The 23,634-nt window shown below is 39.6% G+C and overlaps 1 protein-coding gene across 4 annotated transcripts in view; it reads left to right on the top strand.

Annotated features, from left to right (window-relative positions):
- CCDC25 (coiled-coil domain containing 25) overlaps positions 1–23,634 on the top strand; it is a 70,710-nt gene that overhangs the window by 1,085 nt on the left and 45,991 nt on the right. For 2 of the 4 annotated variants that reach the window (XM_070261271.1, XM_001492881.5), the window contains exons 2-6: positions 3,847–3,894; positions 8,240–8,279; positions 13,288–13,339; positions 19,220–19,295; positions 23,333–23,436. In XM_070261271.1, coding sequence (XP_070117372.1) covers positions 3,847–3,894; positions 8,240–8,279; positions 13,288–13,339; positions 19,220–19,295; positions 23,333–23,436 — 320 coding nt within the window. The remainder of the gene's footprint in view (positions 1–3,846; positions 3,895–8,239; positions 8,280–13,287; positions 13,340–19,219; positions 19,296–23,332; positions 23,437–23,634) is intronic. The other 2 variants (XM_070261273.1, XM_070261274.1) reach the window with 1 other exon arrangement.

The following is a 23,634-nucleotide window of genomic DNA, read 5'->3' as shown; positions in this document are numbered from 1 at the left end:
CCTGGCTCATAATAGTTACTTAATAAGTGTTTGTTGAATAAATGAATGATTTTGTTTAACTTACTCATGGCACACACTATTCTATTGGTGCTCTCTCTGCTTTCTTGTTAAAGGTGAGATTTAAGTGAAACCAGCTCCGTGTTGTTTGTGTGAGTTTGAGTAGGGTGGTACTTTCCCTTTAGAAGTGAGAAAATTGAGGCCCAGGGAAGTTGTAACTCATAGAATGCTCTCTTCCTACTCCACCACACCGTCACGTCTCATTATTTTTCTCAGTGGTTTAGACTTCCACAGAGTGCCATAAGCTAATTCTCTGCTTCTGTAGATTTCGTTTGTCTTATCCATATTATTAAAATTACTAGAAACAAAATTCGAACTAGCCTGAGAAATCGTTATAGGCCCCTAAGAGCATCTTCGTCATTGTTCTGCTCCCTCTGTCGCAACTGGAGCATTTCTTTGTAGCTTCTCCACTCGTGAGAGTCTCCAACAACATAGATATCCATACAAGCCCAACAATAAAATAAAAAATACAGGCAGAGTATACAAGTACTAAATGTATTTTTTGCTAGCTGCTTTATCCTACTTAAAGCTGTTCTAAATTCTTTGACCGCTATTCATGCATGCACAGGTGCCCTTAACAGACACAGAAGGCATCAGCAGATTTGTGGGTCCTATTTTTCTTGTTGGCTTCCATTATAACATCAGAACTGCTTCCTGTTGGAAAAATACTTGGCCCCTAAGTCTAGTAAAACTGCACTTGTGCAGCAAGTCTTTTAAAATTGCAAAGTTAATGGAAAAATTATAACTTTTCCAGTGAAATAATATTAACCTTTATATATCGCAACACAAAAAGCAGTTTGAACATGAAGTCTTCAGGAAATGACTTCATATAGATAGCCAAGTTTTTCAACCAGCTGATGATTTACTACATAAAAACTTTTTTTTAAGAAATGGGAAGAAAATCCCTATAGAAGGTTTGTCTTTCCTTTTGTTTTAAGATTGGTATCTCTGACTAAAATCTGTTCAGTTTTCGTTTTCTTCATGCTGTCTCATAATGGAATAATGAAATATTAGCCTTACTATATTTCCAGTGTCAAATTTAAAACAATCTGATTTGTGGACTCACAAAATACCTACACTTGTCTCATAAGTCCACTTGTACTTTTAGTACCTTTTAGTAGCATCTATCTCAAGATAGGTTGTTTTGTAAATATGAAATTATCACAGTGCCTCTAAAATTGGGTTGCTGCTACACCTGAATCAAGCTATCTTCAAGATGTCTACTTCCCATACTAATCTACCATATTATTTGGGTGAGAAAAACAAAAGTACTAGAATAATTCAGTTTTATTTTCCTTTATTTCTTTAACATGGACAGGAGGTTAATTCAGGCTTCTTGCTCAGCAATCATGCTCCTTTTTATTTTTAATTTTTTATTTTGACATAATTTCAGTCTTTCAGAAAAGGTACAAGAATTAGTAAAAGATTTCCTTTATATCCTTCTCTCAGATTCACCAATTCTATCATTTTGCTACATTTGCCTTACCTTTTCCCCCTTTTTCTTTCTTTCTCCTTCTCTCTCCACACACAGACACACACAGACACACACACACACACACGGATGTTTTTTTCTGAACCATTTGTTAGTAAGTTGCACTTTACCCCTAAATACTTTAGTATTTTTTTCCCTAAAATCAAGGATATTCTCTTATTGAAAGACATTCTTCATTATCAAAATTAGGAAATTAACATTGCAACAATGCTCTTATCTAATCAGCAGGTTTTATTCTGATTTCATCAGTGCCCTCATAATGTATTTATAGTCTGTCTATAGCAAAGGAGAATTGCAAATCATTGTTGCATTTAGCTGTCCTTACTCTTAGCCTCTAATCTGGAGCACTTTAATGACACTGTTAATTGAAGAATTATTTTGTAGAATGTCCCTCAGTTTGTTTCTAGCAGTTGTGTTCTTAACCACTTCATTTATAGGTAAACCATCCAAACACTCCTCTGTCATTCTCCTGTCTGTAATTTAGATACGTTGGCCTGCACAGAGACAAGTTTATTTTAATCATTTTCAGATTACTTTTGTTCTGATTACAAAAGCCATCTCTACATTTTGTAATCAGACTACCCAAAGTAAATATTGTTAACAGTTATACGTATATCCTCCCATGCACATGAAGAAAATGCGTATATTAAAAATATATGTGTCAACATTTGTATATGTATACACGATTACATATTCATTTTTTACAAATTGAATCTTACTGTGTATAATATACAGCATGCAATACTGTTGTGCTATTTAATTTCTTCACCTACCCTTTGAATGGGTACATGGTATTTTGTTTTGGATGTTCTATGATGTATTTAACCAGTCTTAATTAATGAGTGGTTAGATTGTAAAAAGAACATCATTGCTTGATGGAGTATTAAATTAGTAGGATATACTCCTAGTGGTGACGTTATAGGATCAAAAGGGTGTACACATATGATATTGCCAGGTTGTGCAGGGGGAATCTGAAACACTTTTTCATTTCAGTACTTCTGGCAATTGTTACATGCTATGCTAAGGCCTTATCATGCTAATATAGTGCTCAATTATAGACAGGTATTTCTGTCAACTAGTCAATACAAACATTCCTTTCAAGTTATTTCTGTCAACCACTTCCACTAATTATGGACTATAGTCATTGTAACTGCTAACTAAAGGAATTGGGAGTTTTCCCTCCCCGAGGGAGGCAACTATGGTTGATAATTTAAGGATGTTCTCATTACTGAAAGTATAAGCAGTCCTGAATTTAAGAATTTCTGTATGAACGAGTGCTGCTCGCTGGCCTTCAGAGCGCCACTCACATGTGGTGGTTCTGTGCTCTGGAGTGACAGCCTACAGACTGCCCAGCCCAACCTCGCACCTAACTATCAGGTTTGTAGACTGTTAATTCAGGAGTTTAGATCCAAATGGAGTCAAACAAGTTTTGGTAGGCTGGCTTGGAAACCCAGTACCCAGTTATAATTTCAGTAAGAAACTTAACTTTTTCTTTGACTCCAAATGGAGGATGCCCACATTAAAACACACAACCTCAGTAAAGCAAATGTCATTCCTAAGGTAAGCCATACCCAGAATATTCCTTTTGATTTAGGATAGTGATTCCTAACACTGACTTCACATGGGAATCACTTGGAGAGATTTTAAAAACACCAATGCCTACCCCTTGGAGATTTGAATTTGGTTAGTCTGAGGCGAGCTGGCGCATAGGTGATTCTAGGGTGTAATCGGATTCAGATTCACTGATTGAGAAGTTTTAGAGCCATGTTTCCCCCAATTGGGATAGAGAGCCCGTTAAAATGTGCAGCGCACCTGGAATATAACTAGTATTGGCTAAATAAAATTATGAAAAACAAAGCTTGGCTAAGTATAGGAACCTATGTTTAGATGGTGGAGGGGAAGGTTGGTTGGTTGGTTAACTCCTTAGAAGAAGGCAGAAGTATAGAACTGAATTGGAATTGCATCGAACTATATCCCTGAGAAAGTAGGAAAGTAGCCATTTATAAGGGTCAGTAAGCTTTTTCTGTTTGGGCCAGACAGTAAATATTTTAGACTTTGTGAGCCACATATGGTCTCTGTAGCTTATTCCTCTTTGTTTTGCTCTTTTCCAACCCTTTAAAAATGTAAAAATCATTCTTAGCTCCAGGGCTGTCCAAAAACAGGTGAGGGGCCAGCTTTGGCTTCCAGGCCTTGTTTTGCCACCCCCTGAGCCCAAGCATCTGTCACTTGTTTTTCCCATTAAACAGTTGGGTTGGTGATGAAGTTACCTAACTGTCTCTTATTTTTGTTTTGTCTAGTTAACTCATCTGCTTACACTATTTACATGGGCAAGGATAAATATGAAAGTAAGTTCTCAAAAGCATTTGATTTTGAAATTGCCAGCAGGTAAGTAAGTGTTAATTGACCTTTCCACCCATGGTTTGTTGGATATGAATTTTCAACTATTACTAACTAACCCATTATAAGAAACTCCAAAGGATTAACTTTCCTAGAATTTAGTTATACCAAATAATATTTGAGCTAATGGGACCACCTATTACTGATTAGAAACTTACTTAGAAAGAGTTTTGTGGTATCATTTGATCTAGGGTGATATGAATCAGAGGTTAGCCTGTGCTAATTTAGATCAAATAAAAATAATCTGTGACTTGGACTTTGAAAAGATCACTTTCTGTACATTTTTACTGCATTTAAGATTAGCAGAAACATATCTATTGTTATTTTGAGGCTGAAGATGGCTCTTTTTTGAGTCATGAAATGTTAACAGTTTTTCTGAAGATTGTTGACCACTCTCAGAATGAAATACATTGTTCCCACTGCACTCATTCATATAATAATGTACGCATTCACATGACTAAAACAAAAATTTACCAAAAATATCCATACTATTTGCTATGCCCTCTGTTTTCTATTTCATTTTCAAAAAGCTAGTCTCAACCTGCTAAATTAATTTTTTTGACCCACTAATGAATTTAAACTAAAGTTTAGAAGAAAAACACTGCTGTAGGGCATAGCTTTTTTGACTGTATGAGTGAGGAGGGAGACGAAAGTGAAGTTTAGTTTCTCTGTCTTGATCAAGAGAGCAGTGAGTTGACAGCACTGGCCCTCGGGGTGTGGGTAGGGAGAAGAGAACTACAAGAAGCTCAGAGGAAATGACAGAATGACTCTTCTTCAAGCTTGGGACACACAGCTGCTCTTCTCAGGGAGGGAGTGTAATGTTTTGTAAAAGACGGGTATGAAGTCAAGCCAATCTGGATTAAAATCCCAGCTCTTTAATAAACTAGCTATAGTTACTTAAGCTCTTTGAACCTCGGATTTCTTAGATGAAGAGGATCGTGGGACCGTGTCTACCCTGCAGGGTTGTGAGGGTTAAATGAAAGAGCCTGGGTGAAGGGCCTGGCCAGAATGGGCTTCCGTAACTAGTAGGCACCATCACTAGAGCCTCTTTAGCTCTCCTGAGCTGCCACCTCTCTCCCCTGGGTGCCCTCCAGGCTGGATGACTGCCTCAGTTGTAGTCTGAGAGCTGTCAGTTTACTACAGTTACCTTTCTTTCACCCCCAAGTATTGCTTTCTTTTTCTTTTCTAAAATCATGAGTGTTCTAAGTGTGGTTTGAAACTGACAACACTTTAAACTTGATCCTTTATATGCCTTTAAAAAAGGCAAGTATAACATTCTTCAGTTTGAGACATTTGACTTTAATGAAATAAATAAGGCCAGAAATTAAAAGATATCAAAGAGCAGTGATAAGTTATATATAACTATACATAGTGATATATATATAATGGTTATATAAATATGCATAGTTATAAATCAGATCCATATAAACAGTTTAGAACTTTGGTTGCCATAAAGCAGAATCAGTATAAGCAAGACTATCACATCCTAGCTAAGAGAGAAAAACAAAAACAACAGAATAAAATAACTCTCTTTGAACAGTTTTTTCTTATAATGAATTTATGACAGTGATTCTGGGTTTGACTTAATGGAGAAGCAGTCTGCAATGTATTAATTTGAGTTTTATATTTCTCCTAATAACCCATAAGTTGTCATGGGTAATTTGTATTTTTCTCGTAGCATCCTCCTGATGAATGTAGCTGAGAGGGGATGCTCTCTCCCTATATTACATTGAACAATAAGGCACAGTTACAAGAGTCATGGTTATCTACGGTAGCTGTGGATCCAAACCTGACCAAATCTGCTTTTTTTCCTACCACATCAAAGGTGCAAACCCAAGTCTTAGGTTGCTGAGAAGCACCCAAAGCAGAACAGCTACCTGTGGTTGTGCAGGTTTTGCACCCTGCAGCTCTGGGGAAGGGGCTTTGTGTGTCTGACAATGAAGGGCTGCCTTGATTCTGGTTCACAGTGATGGATTAGCAGTCATGCTGACCTAAGGCAGCTGTGCCAGTGACATTCCCACCATGTCTTTTTTTCCCTTCAATTTTAGTTTACTGTTTTCTGGGGCTTCTCTGTGTGGGGCCATATGCCAGCCTCTGAGTCCAGAGAGGAAGATTTAGTCTGTGCCTTCCCAGTGTTCAGGCGGATGCCCACACAAAAACAAGTATGGGTAAATTTTGCTGTGAACCTAAAACTGCTCTAAAAAATGGAATCTATGAAAAAAAGTATGGGTGAAATGAATTAGTATCAAATGCTGTAGCAGTAGAGGGGGCAGAGAGTAAATGTAGTTAGGGAGAGCTGAGGAGGCTTTATGGAGGACTGGGTTAGGATGGGCTAGGTTGAGGAATCCTGTAAATGTCCATTGCAGCAATTTATAGCAACAGATCTAAATCTAGATATAGAATTTATGTCTACAGATACAAATTTAGATTCTGTCTAGAGCCCGCTGGAGAGGTGTTTTGTTGTCATTAAAATGTATGTAGAAAAAAATCTATGCATAGAACACTTTTTCTGTAGAGCTGTTGGAGTCTCCCCAGGAGCCCTTGGAGTCCTTGGAGGCGGCAGCTGTCTTAGTCTGCTGTGTCAGAAAGGTATTGCGTTTTTAAAGGACCCTGTTCTCTAGCGCTCCTAGCACATCACACTTAGTTCTGATAGCCTTGATGACTGCAGACTAAGGACTGGATGGGACATAAATGAATTTTAAATTGAATGATTTACTTTCACCAGAAAGCTTTCAGGTGTGTTCTTTTTATTAGCCAGCAGCTGTCACTAGGGAGCCAGACATTGCCTGACTGAGGGAAAGAGGTTTTTATGCTTCCCTTTACTTTTTCTTGTTACCAGTTTAGCTATTTGCTCAGCTTCACACTTAAGCTAGTAGAAAGCCCTTCAGAAAACTCATGGTTCTGCAGTTGCTAGGAGTACCTTCATTCAAGTTTATCATCCTTTTGCTTTTCTGGAAATAAATACCCCATTCAAGTTAGATAGATTATACTTTCTTGAGTACATTTTCAGTTGATATGCATCATTTTGTTTGTTATAATTTTTAACTTTTTGTCTAATACTTTATATAATGCTTCTGTATTAAACACAATTAGTTGTTAATTATTCATGTGGCTATTAGAAATATATATTGATATAACCTTTCTGTAGTGATATATATTGTTAGCCTTAAAAATGTGCATACATTGTGAACTAATACTTCACCTTTTAAATACACACCTGAAGGAAATAATCAGGAATATGGACATATTTATTTAAAAAGTATTTATTGAAGCATTTATATTAGAAACAGCCCAATTGTCAACAATAGAAAAATTTACTCATATGGTAGAATTAAGTAGTCGTTTCCAAAGAGCTTTTTAAAATTTTATTTTTATCTAGTCAATACATAGTGTAAAAATTCAAATAGTAACAGAATGCTTATAATAAAAACCATCAGTTCCCCACGCCATCCTTTCCAATACCCATTTTCCACCTCCCAGAGAAGTTACTTTTAACTTTTAGCTATTTCTTCTATTTTATTTTTATTTTCATATGTGACAGAGTTTTAGGTGATTTTTATTTTCTTTATTATACTTCTGGTGGTGTTTTCCCTAATTTTCTCCAATTTTATAATTGAGGGTGGTTTTTCTTTTTAAAGAAGTAAAATACAACCCCTTGGTTTTAAAGTTTTAGCAAAACCTTTTTTTTCAAAGATTGGCATCTGAGCTAACAACTGTGGCCAATCTTCTTTTTTTTTAAATTACTTTTCTCTCCCCAAATCCCCTCAGTACATAGTTGTATATTTTAGTTGTGGGTCTTTCGGGTTGTGCTGTGTGGGATGCCGCCTCAACATGGCCTGATGAGTGGTGCCACATCCACAGCCAGGATCTGAACCGCCGAAGCAGAGCGCACGAATTTAACTGCTCGGCCATGTGGCCGGCCCCCAACCATTTTAACCTATAAGTATTATTACAGTGAAATCAGTTTTCTAAGATATCATCTAAGTTCTCGGCTGCTCTGATTTGTCAGTGTTTTCTTATCTTCAAATTGAAATATCTTTGAACTTTAAATTATAAGTGTTATAAAAATTATAACGATTATAATTGTCCAGTTGTAAAAACTATTTTTACAATAGCTTTTTCTGTATTTTCAAGCATCAAAGCCTCTGAATTACTCTTTTCTCCTTTAATGGAGAAAACAAGTTATGGAGAGGACTGGTATTTCTCCCACTTCCCGGCTTACTATAAACTCTGGCCTCGCTTCATTTGGCAGTCTTTTTCACCTGTTCTTTGTTGTCTTGTATCTCACTGTAGATGAAGACCTAATAAAGTATGGCTGGCCTGAGGATATTTGGTAAGTACCAATTTTGGTTCTGCTTTCTGTGGGTCAGCATTTACTTTCTTAGACTTGGCCAACCACCGGACTTCTATGATTAAAACTAGAACTTGTGCTTTGTATTTTATGAACTTTCAGTGGTAAATAGCTGGCTGCAGCTCCCTTCATTTATAATTACTGTAAAAACTGGGACCGATGTCTAAGGGTAAACTCAGGCCTGACCGTGAAGGCCTCCGGAACGTAGGCTTTCTTATCCCTCCGGTGTGTCTCCTCACAGTCAGTTCCTGTGACCACTGCACTTACACGTTCACACCACTCTCCTTGAGTGGATGGATGAGGGCTTCACAGAAGCGGTGAAGAAAATAGACACAGGCTTCCGTGTAAGCGGAATAAATAGAGCATCCGACCAGAGCCAGCTTAAAGACATCACAGACCGGGTTCCCTTTGTCTTCTCAACTCTCTTGAGTTTAGCCCTGTCTTGATCCAACCCTACCCCCTCTTTCTAAAATAATCTATGGAAATTTAAAAAGTAATAATAGATATTTTCTTAGCTTCCTTCTGAGATTATTTTGCTGCTCACAAAACCCAGTCCAAAAAGCAATAATACAAATGAACAAAAACCCCCTTCGTTTTAGTTGAATTCTTTTCTTTTACTGTCTTAGAATGGACTTTTCTGCCCCTCAGACCCAGGACCTTTTAGAACTGCATGGACTCGGGTACTTTGATTTTTTTTCTTGTAACACTGGCAGACTCACTGTGCTGTCTTTTCTATCTTCAGCTTCGCCCACTGACCCTTGTGATAACTCTCTCCTGGAGCCTGATTCCACCTATAGAATGGGCTATGGTCTCCACAACTCACATCCCCTCCCAAAGGCTGTCCCTGAAGATAAGCACAGTGATCCTGTTGCTTTAATGATAGTAATAATGAATGTTTATTGAACACTTAACTATATGCCAAATTCTGTTAAGTGTTTACCTCCATTAATACATTTAATTTCACAACAACCCTGTGAAATAGTCACTGGCATGTGTCCATTTTTCAGATAAGGAAATCTAGGCAAGGAGGAACAGGAAGGATGTGCTGTGATTATTGCTGGCCCCCAGCCAGCTCTGGTTCTGCGTCGCCGCTTCTCTCTTCCCCTAGGCTGCTGCTCTTTGGGCTGCAGGTCACTCCTTTCTTCCCTCAGACTGTGGCTGCAGCTCTCTCTGGACCTCTTTTCTCCCAAGTGTGGGCCCAGACCCTTTGCTTCATTCCCTATGGTGACAGAGTTTAGGCTGCCACTTTTTAGAAGAGTTGATTGATTTTCAGGCAAGGTATACAGCGTTGGACATTTAGTAGGAAAAATCTTACACAGAGACGTAAGCTACCCCCAGATGTGGCCATTCTCAGAACCCCCAGGCCTGTCTGCAGGCACCTGCTCAAGGGCGCCTCCTCTGTCGCTCCAACCTACCCCATTATGAAGGGGCTGATTCATGACCCTGGGGCACATGCTGTCCTGTCTGGCTGCCCTCTCTAAAATCCACATTCCAGGAACCAAGAGGCACTAGAAACCGGAGGAATTTTATAGTCTTTTTTTATCTGCCCCCTGTCTCAGCACAGTGGCCTGTCTTCTGAACTCAGATAGTCATCAAGGTAGACCCTGCTTGGTACCTACTTACCTCAGGTGGGCAGCTTACACTGAGGGCTCCTGGATTGGGTGCTGCCTACCTTCCCATGGCTCCAGACTGTAAGCCCCCTGAGGACAGTGATCTGCCTCTTTTGTTTACTAGTATATCCCCAGTGCCCAGCATAGGACCTGGCACAGAGTAGATGTTCAGTAAATATTCGTTACCTTCCTAATTGACTAGCTTGCTGTCTAGAAATGGTCTCCACTGGACATTTCTTCACAATAACTGCGTTCTGCTTATCTCCATTTTGAGCACCTGTAACTCCCAGCTGGATTACTTCAGTTGTCCTTAAAGCCCACAGATCTCCAGACTCGATCAAGGGACATAAGATTGACTGCACTGGGGGCTGGCCCCCTGGCCGAGCAGTTAACTTCGCACACTCCCCTTCGGTGGCCTGGGGTTTCGCCAGTTTGGATCCTAGGTGCAGACGTTGCACCGCTCGTCAGGCCATGCTGAGGTGGCATCCCACATGCCACAACCAGAGGCATTCACAACTAGAATATACAACTGTGTACCAGGGGGCTTTGGAGAGAGGAAGAAGAAGAGGAAAAAAAGAAGATTGGCAACAGATGTGCACTCAGCTGCCAGTCTCAGGAAAAAAAAATGGCACTGGTATATAGTTACCTGCTCTAAGTTTTTCACATGTCAGCTTTGAGGCATAAATACCTGCATAGGAAAGGTGATGTATTCAAATGCACCATGAAAGTCAGTGTACCACAGCTTTTTACCTGACATCTAAAAAAAACTGAATAAGTGGGAAAGAAATGTGCAGTTTACAACCTACACCCCATGTGTTGTGACTTGGGTTTTCATTTCATTAAGTTTGACTATCTCCTGGAACGCTTCTTACCAAATGGGTGACTACAGGTACCTAGACACCCATTTTGACACTACAATAATCTTGAGATTAATGACTGTTGTCGGAAGTGATTGACTTTTTCTTTCAGAAGCTATTGGAGGTCTGATGTGAACCAGGCTGGCCCTAAATTTCAAGACCTGTTCTGGTTCGTTAACTATCAATCCTGGAAGCATTCCTGAGTGTGCTAAGAATGATTCAGTGGATCTACATTCCAGGGCAAATTTTCAACCTGGTTCACTCTGACACAGACTTTGGACCTTTAGCTCTGTGAATGTCAGCATCTGAGTTTATACCAGAAAACCTCCTGAGGCTCCTTTAAGCAAAGAATTTTTCTAAGATTAAATGAGAACAGAACTAAATTCATCTTTAAACAAAGGAAAATAGAAATAGTGTGCAGTTACTGTCTCTGAACTCCCTAGTGAGTACTCTTTCAATGGACTCTGCTTTACGGAGTTAAACGACCCAGCAGCTGGGGCCTTGCGTCTCTGCATCCTCAGGTCATCAGTGCTCATTTATTGAAGTCTCTAGTCTCGGCCTTCAGTAAAGGGTAATGGTGGTTAAGCAGGGAAAGTAAGATAATGAGGACAAGAGGGCACTGGGAAACTAGTGGGCATAGTTGAAACTTTGAGGAAGCATTTTTGGAGGTTTGGAAAGGTTTTTTTAAGGAAACTTGCTCAAGATAGTTTACAGAGCTGGCTCTTGTCTGTCTGTCTTACATTTCGACCAAAGCCCCATGCTTACATGCATTCCCCCTGCCCTTTGTAGAGGTCTGCCTGCTACCTCTGGGCCTGAAGGTGGTGCATATCAGCCATGATATTCCCATGTGTGTTTCGGTACTTTGACTACTTTATGTATGAATCCATTAGACATATTGAATTATTGGTGTATTTCTTTTGACATTGTAGGCCTTTAGGAAAAACCAGAATACAATCGAGCTACTGTGGGTATTGTGTAAGAGAGTTGTTGTAAATAGAGAACTGGCTTAACAAAAGTTGGAGTGGGAGAAGTTACTTCTCAGTTGAGCTTGCTTACTAATGGGGTATTTTCCTAAGATCCTGAAAGAGGGTAATGAGATATGTAATTCCTAGATTTGCAAAAAACATATTTTCTGAGTGGAAAATGCCAAGCTGAAGATGGTAGTAGGAATCTCTTACATGAGAATGCAAATGAGGAAAGAATCAGTGGGAGAAAAGTAAATCAAACTAAGATGTTATGTTCATTTCTGGCTATCAGTAATGGTTAAGAGTAAAACCTAGAGTCATCATAGACTGCGAAACATATTTTTCTTTATCCAAAGTGTCTAGCAAGATGCTTAACCTCTTTAAGGAGGGCATTAGAAACAGCATAATCTTAACCTTTATCTAGAATCACACTGTCTACATCTTGTGCTAGGTGTGAATGTGTGAACATTTTCACTTCTAAAGAATATATTAATGCTGAGAAAATATCTAGAGAAATATATAATGGGATGTAATGGTGCCTCCTTAGGGTTTTGCTAAACATTCTTCTGTCTGGAAAGGTAAGAACTAAGGAGAAGATGACTAAAGTTAACAGAATCACAAAGTGACAATCATGGGGTACCGTTTGCTGCTAGGATTCTAGGAGCATCTCTGGGTGTTGGAAAGAGAGAAAGGCAACTTTTGGGGAATTGTAAATATGAAAAACTCAGTATCGCAAAATCTTGGACAAGGTGAAAAAGGAAGTAAGTTTAAAGAAATTTAATACAATTGGTAGATGATAGGTAAGTTTAGGACATTGGAGTGGGAGGGCATTCGGAGTGTTTTTAGGATAATGTCATAATGGGCAATCACCATGCTCTCCCAGGAGACATATATTAGTGCCATTGTCGGATATAAGGCTGGGTGAATTGTTGGTCTGACCCATTTTGTGATGTGGTCTGTTTACCGTCTTTAGTCCTCACCTGGCTCTTCTGGCTCTGTGCTTGACATTCTCTTTTGGATTGTTTTGCCATCACTTGAAACTTAGGATGTCCCAAATAAAACCCCTTGTCTTTTTCTCCAAACTGGTGCCCTCTCCAACTGTGAGACATTTCTGTCAGCGGTCCTGCTAGTCTCCCAAGCCTGCAACACTGCAGTCTCTCGATGACGTCTTTCATTCCCTTCTCACCTGAAATTCCTTTCTCTGTATTTTTTCTGAGTCCTGTGCTTCAAAGTCTCAGTTGGTCCGTGAAACCTTTTGTCACTGATGGCTCTTTTTTGCTTGAAAAATCACCCTTCCTGGGGCATTTAACATTTATCGTCTTTAGTACTCATCTTGGCACTTAGTCTCACACAGCTGCAGAACTTTCCGTGTTTGTCTTACCTCTCCCAGTTAATAGTGAACCCTTTGGAGGTGGTGACTGTTTTATACTCCCCATGGTGCTTAGCATGTGGTAGGGGCTGAGTTAATACTTTTTGGATTGGAATGCTTTACATGCAGTTGCCCTGAGGAGATGGTTGTCTTGTACCTCTTGCTAAAAGTGATTTTCATTTTTTGTAGGTTTCATGTGGACAAACTCTCTTCTGCTCATGTATACCTTCGATTACATAAGGTAACTGGATTTAAACGTGGATTTGGGACTTTTTCTTTAGTGATGAGCATCATATCTTGTCCTCTCTCCTTTGTTGTGCAAGTAATTGCTTAAAGTAATAAATATGTACAAAAGTCTAAAAATTAGCAAATGAAGGGATGTCTTCCCCTTGACACACAAAATCACTAAGGGAAATTGAGACTTCAAAGGGGACGTCATACATGTTTGCAGGCTAGAAGCGCTGCGTTGTCCTGCCAGTTCCGGTATGTCGTCTGTCACCTCTGCTTTCTCTCCCTTTCATTTCAGTTGCCCCTACTGGATTCTGTCTGCTGCGCTGGAGATCATGTTGTGGTTCCTTTTTCTCAGCCTGCTGTGATTCTCCTCCCTCAGCAAGTGCAGATGTTCCCAGTTATCAGGGGCTTCTTTGGGAGGGTTAAAACAGCAGTATAGTAGTAAAGGAAATGATTTAATGTTCTCTCATAACATAAAACCACTATTTTTCCAATCTGTCTTTACATCCATATGTTATATTTTATATGGTTAAATCTTAGAGTCTCTATACTTGTTATGTCTGTTGCTTTTTTTAAAATGTTTTATTTCAGAATAGTTTTAGATTTACAGAAGAGTTGCAAAGAGAGTGCAGAGTTCTCATATACCTCCCACTCAGTTTCCTTTATTGTTAATATCTTACATTACCATGGTAGATTTGTCAGGATTAAGAAACCAGCATTGGTCCATTACTGTTAATTGAACTCCAGACTCTATTTTGATTTCACTGGTTTTTCCATTAATGTCCTCTTTCTATTCCAGGATCCAGTCCAGGGTCCCACAATGCATTTACTTATCATGTCTCTCTAGTCTCTGGTCTGTGACAGTTTCTTACTCTTTCCCTGTTTTCATGACCTTGACAGTTTGAGAAGTACTGGTCAGGTATTTTATAGAATGTCATTCAATTTGGGTTTATCTGTTTTGCTCATGACTAGGTTGGAGTTGTGGGTTTGGGGGGAAGAATAGTACAAAGGTGAAGTACCCTTCTCGTATTATCACGTCAGGGGTACGCGTATTAACAGGATTTATCACTGATGATGATAACCTTATTTTCTGGGCCAGGGTAATGTCTGCCTGGTTTCTCTACTGTAGGGTTGCTTTCTCCCCCATTCCATACTCTGTTATTTGAAAGGAAGCCACTGAGTCAGCCCATATTTGGTGGGGAGGGATGGAATTAAGCTATACTTCCTGGAGTGGGGAATGTCTGCATATATTATTTGGAATTCTTCTATAAGGAAGATTTGTATCTTCTCCTCCATTTACTTATTAGGTTATTTATTTCATTGGTATAGATTCATATATTGATTTTATACTTTGGGTTATAATCTAGCACTATGTTTGCTTTTTTTTCCCCAAGGAAGGTTAGACCTGAGCTAACATCTGCCAGTCCTCCTCTTTTTTCTGAGGAAGACTGGCCCTGAGCCAACATCTGTGCCCATCTTCCTCTACTTTATATGTGGGACGCCTACCACAGCATGGCTTGCAAAGAGGTCCCATATCTGCACCTGGGATCCGAACCGGCAAACCCCAGGCCGCCAAAGCGGAACGTGCGCACTTAACCGCTGCGCCACCGGGCCAGCCCAGTACTATGTTATTTTGTTGCTCAAATTGTTCCAGCTTTGACTGGAGCTCTTGTCTACTTATCTCCTGTGTTCCTTTAACGTCCTCTTGTCCTTTTGTTTTTTGAGCACTTCTTTGCTTTCTAGCACTAGAAGATGATCCAGGTTCATCTTGTATTTTCCCTGCCCTGGACCCAGAATCAGCCATTTCTCCAGGGAACCGTGGTTCCTTTTGTTGGGAAATGTATTTAGAAATCAAGATCTGAACTCTGGGTGTGGTAATTGCTTCTAGCCCTCTCACCTGACAGAGCTAGGAAATACATGTGTACATACTAACCCATGTGTGCACGCACATGAATAATTGTTTCCGTCTCTCTCCCTCTGTGTCTACATTAGCTAAACACGAGCTCACACTGATGTCTCCGACTAATCCATTACTACAGGGGCCATTCTGGCCTTTCCTCCTTGCTTATGAGTAACTTCCTTCTCAGACAGTGAGAAGCCTGGCTCCCACCGTCCACCATCCATTTGGTTATTTATTTGACTCCAAAATATGTGTAAGTGGTTTCAGATTTGTTAACCTCTATCCCCCTGAGAAACAACTTTATCAAGTGAAGTACAGTGTTTATATCTTTTTGCCGTACAGTTTCGAGTCCAAATGCTGTTTTCCAAAGTTACTTGTAGGCTTCTTTTTTCCCCCCACACCCTTTGGTGCTGTTATGTCATACTCTTATAAGACAGTTAGATTCTTTTATCTTGGTCTGCATTCCATCCTGGCATCCCCTGGTTGATTGTATCACTTTTTTTTTTTTTTAAGATTTTATTTTTGCTTTTTCTCCCAAATGCCCCCGGTACATACTTGTGTATTGTTAGTTGTGGGTCCATCTAGTTGTGGCATGTGCGATGCCACCTCAACGTGGCCCGATGAACGGTGCCATGTCGGTACCCAGGATTCGAACCAGTGAAACCCCGGGCTGCTGAAGCAGAGAGCACAAACCCAACCACTCGGCCACATGGTCGACCCCCTGTATCACTTTTTAAAGTTATAGTTTATACACTTTTTTATGTTGCTGTATTATTTTCGTATTTATTATTTTGGCTGGCTGCTTTGAGTTGAAAATATGCCACAATTAATATGAAACCTTTCTTGTCAGAATTTAGATTGCTTACAGTTTTTGTCATTATGAATCCCCAACAAGAAATATGTTTTTATGAACTACTTTCTCTTTTTCTTTTGAATTGTTCTTAGAGTAATTCTCAGAAATGGGATTACTGGATCAGAAAATACAAACAGTTTGGTATCTCCTTTTATGCCAGATTGCCCTCTGAAAGTATTGTGCTAGTTTAAAATGCTATCTGATATATATAGATTTTCCAAACACTGGGATTTTATAACTTAAAAAAAACCGTAACAGCCTTTTGACATTTCAGTAAATATGAGATGCTACTTCACTATAGTTATAATATTTACATCTTAATTTACTAACAAGGTTAAACATCATGCTTCGTCTTTACTTATACTATTTATTCTTTTGAAAACTATTGTAAAGGAAAGGAGGAAGATTGTGAACTCTGCTGGAACAAAATTCTGAATTCTCCTAGGCAACTTTTGCCATTTTGGAACTATTTTAGGTTTAGAAAAAATGGAGTATGGTGTTACCAAATTTCCTTTTGGTTCAGATTAAACTTTTTACTTTGGATTCTGCTGTGTCAGAAAATGGAAATAGTGGTGGTAGTCCCAAGTTCCCATTACCACCAGTTACTACTTATTCGAATAGAAGTTTAATTTCCTTTTCTTCTGGAAGCATATAGTGTGCTCAATAAAAAAAATGAACCAACTTTTACCTGGTTGACCTCCTGCAGTAAACAGCACAGCCCTCTGTACTTAGTAGGTATCAAGTAAGTGCTGGAGATGCAGCAAGACTAAGTGGTTCAGAGCCCAGACTCTGGACACAGACTGCTGGGTTTGCATCCTGGCTCTGCTGCTTACTAGCTGTGTGACTTGAGCAAGTGACTTAACTGTGCCCAGTCCCTCATCTGTGAAAGGGAGCTGATACTACCTATCTTATAGGGTCATTGTGAGGATTAACTGAGCTAGCATAACAGAAGCACTTAGAGTAATGCCTGGCACATGCTATGCACTATATGTGTTAATCCCTTTTTGTTGAATTCAGTTGAATTCAACCCAAACTTTAGAGATCATAGATATTCAGCAGTTTTTTCCTAGGCTTTTTTGATTTTTGAAAACCCATTGAAAAATCTCACTTATCTAGAGTTTTCTTATCTCATTAACATAGATGACACAAAGCCTGCAGTCAAAATCTGACCTTTCCAAGAGTACCTTAGACTCTCCACTCAGAGTCCCTTGACTCTGACCTCATGCATAATGCTAAGCCGAAAGGGTTTTTTTTGTTCTGCTCATATTGTATGAGAAGTAGCAAAACAGGAGGAGGAGATTACTTCAGGGATAGTGACAGCCACAGCTAAGAAGGGATACTGGGACACAGCCTGATGTCAAGGACCAGGAAACTGTGTTTCCACAAGAACTCCATAAGTGCCATATTCTGGGACCAGCCATTAGAGCATAGCTTTAGCCCTGGGTTCATCTCCCAGTTCTGTCACTTACTAGATATGGGGGACCTCGGTCCAGCTATTTAACCTCACGAGGCTTCCTTTTCTTTGTTGGTAAAGTGAGGATAGTACTCTTCCATTTCATATGGGTGTTTACATACTACCTGGTACATGGTAGGTACTCAAAAAGTGACAGCTGTTGTTTTGTTTTATAATTAGTTCTTTTGATTTATTTAGTATAGGGTCACTCAGCTTCTGTGTATTTTAGAAGCCCCTGAAGGCATCTCTATTACTATATTATAGCCTACTGTAATGGCTGATATTCATAATGATGACATTGTGTTATCAAGATGTTAAATTCGGAAACCCCTATATAAGTGGTCAGGGAATTGCATGGGATGAGATACATTGTGAAAGTAGTGACAAACATAAAGCACTTATTTTTTGGTCAAAATTTGTGTGTGTGAGAGACTCCCATTTAAAACATTTAAAATAAAAAATTTAGAAACATTATAGAATAAACTTAGCTTATCTCAAATGTTTAGGTAGGTAGAACATTTTATTCCCAGACAGAAGTGCTTCTCTAATTCCATACCTAGTAGGAGCCAGTGCTGAGTTGATTTCCACTCGCCCCTGCCTCTGAAATATTTTTGTTCTTTTGGAATTGATACTGAGCAGTGTGCTCCCTCTGCCTGCCGAGGTCTGAGCCAATTAATCACAACGAGTTATAGATGAAGAAAGGAGTTTTAATTAGATTAGACTAGCCAGCAAATCAGAAGATGGGTGACTAATGTCTCAAAAACCCATCTTCAAGGATTGCAGAATCTTGAGGCAGTTGTATAGGGAAAACGGGCAGTAAGGAGGAGGTTTTCTTCAGGCGTGACAGACTCCAGGGTCTTTTATTGTTGCATTCTTCTGTCTGCTGTGATGGATACCTTGTAGGTGTGTTTCCCGTCTGTGGTCAGCCTGTTCCTGGAGAGAAACTCTTAGAACAAAGTTTTAAATTATCAAGCTGTCGGGGAGTACGTACGTAAGTGCGAGGGCATAAATTAGGAGAGCATGTGAATTTTTTAGAGTACGTGCAGAGCAGCGAGTAGTCACACAGAGAAGGGGCTGGGGCCATTTAGCGTAACAAGATGGCCTCACTTTTGCTTACTTACAGAATGGCTTTGCTTATTCAGCTTTGACTTTGATACGGTATCTGTAGAGAAAATGATTCAATATTATTTCTTCCTTATGATGGATGGTTATATCTAGCACACCAAGAGCTTGCCTCCTGATTAAGCCTAAGGATAGATGACCTACCAGATGTTTGAGACCTAAAGCTATAAGATGTCTCTTTGAGAGGAAGGTCGTGGCGACCTCAGCTAAGAAGACTTCCAGTTGTCAAAAATAGGCCCCATTTCCCCACAGGGTTTCTAGAAGAATGAGGAGAAACAGGGAAAAATTACTCAGACATAATTACAGTTAATATTTTGGTGGTTTTCCTTCATACCGTTGTTGGTTTTTTTAACTTATTAAGTATCACTGTTTTCCATATTACCTCCTTTTCTTAGTTTAAGTAAACATTCTCATAATGGACTTCATTTTTCAGTTTTGAAATACAATTGAAGAGGCCCTGCTTTTAATAAAATTGTGCTTAGTAAGGTAGCAAAGCCCTATTAGTGCTCCAGTATCAATCAGTACAAGGTAGTGGACCATTTGATTTATTTTTTTGTTTCAGGGGGAGACGATAGAAGACATTCCAAAGGAAGTACTGATGGACTGTGCCCATCTTGTGAAGGCCAATAGCATTCAAGGTCAGTTTTTCTAGAGGTGTTCTCAGAATTAGCACTGATTTCTCTGTGTCTGAAATGGATTACATTTTACAGAACATGTTAATTGACTTTGGCTTGAGTCAAAGGGATAATGTGTAATATGCCTTTCACCTGTTTTGTTCTTTAAGATGGCAGTTGTGCTACCTGTAAAAGAAGTAAAAACTAATTTCTCCACCACTCTAATGTTCATGACCCTGTATCACCTCTTTTTACCCGATTTTCCTTACCTTGAATAGAAGGTTGTCTAGACCTGCCTACCCTGAAGGTTATTTGTAGAAAGAGTGTTTTGGAAATTAGATATGTTAATAGCTAAGCAAGCGATGTGTCTCATGGCTGTTTTTTCAGTGTTGTTCAATATCTTTATTTCCATCATTTGTCATTAGATTTTAGAACTGAAGTCTCTAAATCACTCTTTCCTACAAGTCGTAAAGGTATCAAGTCAGTTGATCTTGTTTTCTCCCTGAGAATCTTATTTAATTGGCCTGGGATGATCCGTGAGTATCAGTATTTTTATGTTGCTCTCCGGCTGATTCTAATGCACAGAGCGGGTTGAGAAAATCAGCCTAAGTGTTTTAGGTAGAGCCTGTCCTACTGGGCTTGGTGCTTGTTTATTTCTGCTGTGCAAGTATAATCTATCAATAGTCAATATAGGTAAAGAAAGACAAATATTGAGGTGAAGGTGGGAGTTAAAAAGGGGAGTCAGGAGGTGGTGTTCTGTTAAGAATGATTAAGCTAGTAGATTGGATTTTAAATGTAGGATATAGACCTAGATAGGGGAGAGGTAAGTTTGGTTCGATATGAAGTTGAAGGATGATCCAGAGGGTTGGAGAGAAACATGATTTGGGTAGAAGATAAGCATGCAGCAGACACGTGGCCGAAAGCAGGTACCAGAGGTTGGTGATTCTAGGACAAGAGCTGGGCAGTGTACCCCATTCCCCGTCACTTAGACTGCGTTTCATGAATCTGACTTGGGCAGCTGTAATGAGTCAGCTACCTAGCCAAAGAAAGTGGAGGTCTTGTCTTCACAGAGCCACTGGTTTTCAATTCCATAAATCATTGAATTGTGGTTAGTTTTAGTCCATTCCATGTTTATGAGTAGAACAGAGTTTCTAAGATTTCTAGTTAAGATCTTCAGTTATTGAAATAAAAATAATAAAAATTAAAACAATCATTATCCTCTTTACTTGTATGTTGCAAGCTCTTTCATAAGTTCTTGTCCACTTTCCATGCGCCTTGCCAGCAGATGTGACTTTATTAAAAGAGCTTTGAACTCTTTTAGTCTTGGCCTAGCCTCTTTCTTCTTAATCTCTTTATAGTTTACTAGTTCTAGAGAAAACAGAAAAGAGGAGGGAAGAGTCATGACACTGAATTACTTTTCCCTCCTCTTCAGCCTTCCACAGGGATAGCCCACTTAGCAGAATAAGGAGGTAAACCCAAGAGTCTCTCTCTTCAGAGTTGGGAGTCGATAGCAGAGAATGCTGAGTGATGACGATTATGTTTGCTGTGAGATTTGCGTCACTGTGGAGTTAAAATATTCTCCTACCTGCTTGACCACCGTCAGTGCTCAGAACCAAGGGAGTTGTGGTTAAACGTGTTTATCTTCATAGAACCTGGTCAGCCTGTTCTGTCTTCATTTTATAGTCTCTTGCCAGATAAAACTTTCTAAAAGCTTGGGCACTTTCTGTGGTACGCCCCACCTTGTCTGTACAGTTAAGTCCAAGCTTGTTAAGCTGGCATTTGAGCATCTCTGATCTGGCTACAGACTTCTTCTCTCTTTTCATATTTCACACATCTGCAAAGCAGATATTTGCTGTTTTCCTACATTGTGCCTTTGCTTATCTTCTTTCTGCTCTCACTTTTGCCCTCCTCCTCAGTCATTACGTGTCCAGATCCAAGCTAAGGTTCAAGGTCCACATAGCAATTGTAGTAGTAGTAGTAATAGCTGACACTAAATGTTAATTACATGCCTGGCACTGTGCTAAAATATTTAGATTATTTCATTTATCAACCCTACTGAGTTAGATATTATTTTCATTTTGGAGATGAGGAAGCTGAGCTTAAAGAGAATTAGGGAACTTGCCCAAAGTCTCAGAGGTCTGAAGTGTGATAGAGGCTGCATTTGAAGTCAGACAGTTTGATTCTGAAGTCTTCTGTCTTAACCACTTAAGCTGTGTTAACCTCTCCCTTAGAGCCTTTCCCTTCTCCAGCTTTGCGTGACCCCTGCCCTCTCTGAACTGTCTTAGCACTTTCCCTGTACCTTTCTAATATCATTTTACAAGTTCTACTTTTAATTGAAGTTATTTATGTACTTATCTGCCCTCCTTTAGTCCTGGAAGGCAAAATCCATTGTCTGATCCATGTTTGTATCTCCACAGTATATGGAGATTTTTTAAAACTTAGTTTTGAAAAAAATTTCAAGGGGCTGGCCCCGCAGCCAAGTGGTTAAGTTTGCACCCTCCACTTCGACAGCCCAGGGTTTCGCCGGTTCAGATCCTGGGTGCAGACCTAGCACTGCTCATCAAGCCATGCTGAGGTGGCTTCCCACGTAGCAGAACTGGAAGGACCTATACCTAGAATATACAGCTGTGTACTGTGGGGCTTTGGGGAGAAGAAAAAGAAAAAAATTTTCAAACCTACAAAAAACTTGCAAGAAAATACTGCTCTCATATGTCCTTCACTTAGATTTAACAATTTTTCCATATTTATTTGCTTTCTCTCTTTAACGTACTCATGATAATTTTATTAGCTGAACCATTTGGAAGAAAATCCTAGACATCACGACCCTTCAGCATGTCCTAAGAAAAAGGACATTGTCTTAAGTAACTGCATTACATTGATCAAATTCAGGAAATTTAATGTGGATAGAATACTATTATTTGGTATACACTTCATATATAAGTTTGGCCAATTGTTCCACTACTGTTCCCTTATAACATATTTTTCTGATACAGGATCATGTGTTATATTTACTTGTCATATCTCTGTAGTCTCCTTTAATCTGGAGATACTTCTTTGTATTTGAAGACATTGATACTTTTAGAATGGAGACCAGTTGTAGAACATCCCACAATTTGGGTTGGTGTGATGCTTCCTCTTGAGTAAGACCACGTTATGTGTTTTCCGGCCGGAATACTACATAAGTGAAGTCTTGCGCATTACAGTCCAGAGGCACATGGTGCCATTTTGCCCCATTTTTGACGGTTAATTTTGATCACTTAGGTAAGGTGGTGTTCACCAGACTTCTCCAATGTACGTGGTGATTTAATGAACCTCGAAGTATATTGCTATCTAATTTGGAAGGGCCTTAAAGAGTGTTGGATCAATGATGAAACTGTGGTTCTTAGAGCTTCCTGGGAGACTGTGAGGGGTAGAGGTAAAATGAGGGGATAGGAGGAGGAAAGCACCGGGTATCTGGAACCCCATTCATCCAGAGCATCTCTACTTTGATTACTTTGATATATCTTCTTTGGTAAAAGAGGTTCCACTTGCTAAAAGAAACAAAAAACAAAAATGCTGCTAAACTAGTCCAATTTCCTCATAAGATTCCGAGAGCCATGGGAACGTTTCCACAGTGACACGGCTGGTTTGTGGTAGTGCCAGGATAGAGTGCAGGTCTCCTGAATCCCAGGCCAGTGCTTTTTGCTCTGTCTTGCTTCTTAACCTTTTTTGGATCAAGGACTCCTTCGAGAATCTGAAGAAACCTGTTTTGTCCTTTTCTTTTTAAAAAGCACATGTAGTAAATTTTGCATTCAGTCTTAGGGAGTCTCAGAAGTCCCTGAAGCTAACCTGTGGACCCCTGCTTTCCATCGTAATGCTTTTGCTTGAGTTACGTTTGTCAGCTTTACCATTTGCCTTTTGTGGGTGGTTTTTTAAAAACGTGTTTTGTGGTCTGAAACACTTGATGGCTTGTTCGTTCTAAGCCTTTTCCTTTGTTGGATTATGGTAATTTGCCAGTGGGTAAGGGTACGCCTTGCTCAGTGTCATCCTGCCTGCATGTTGAAGACAGTCTCTCTTGGCAGGCTGCAAGATGAACAACGTTAATGTGGTATATACACCGTGGTCTAACCTGAAGAAAACAGCTGACATGGATGTGGGACAGATAGGCTTTCACAGGCAAAAGGATGTAAGTGTTCTGCACCGCTGGAGGCGGCGGAGTCCTGGCGCTGAGTGGAGTATCCGACTTTTCTGTCTAACACCTTTGTTGTTGAGGGCTCAGCATGACGTATGTTTTCTAAAGGGAATTAAGCTGGGTTGCTAAGTCCCTGGAAAGCCTCTGCCCTCTTCTGGGGGAAAAAAAAATGTATAATAAAGTTCAATATTT

This window comes from Equus caballus, chromosome 2 (assembly GCF_041296265.1).
Source record: "Equus caballus isolate H_3958 breed thoroughbred chromosome 2, TB-T2T, whole genome shotgun sequence".
Lineage (NCBI taxonomy): Eukaryota > Metazoa > Chordata > Mammalia > Perissodactyla > Equidae > Equus > Equus caballus.
This window is presented reverse-complemented; position numbering and strand designations above follow the sequence as displayed.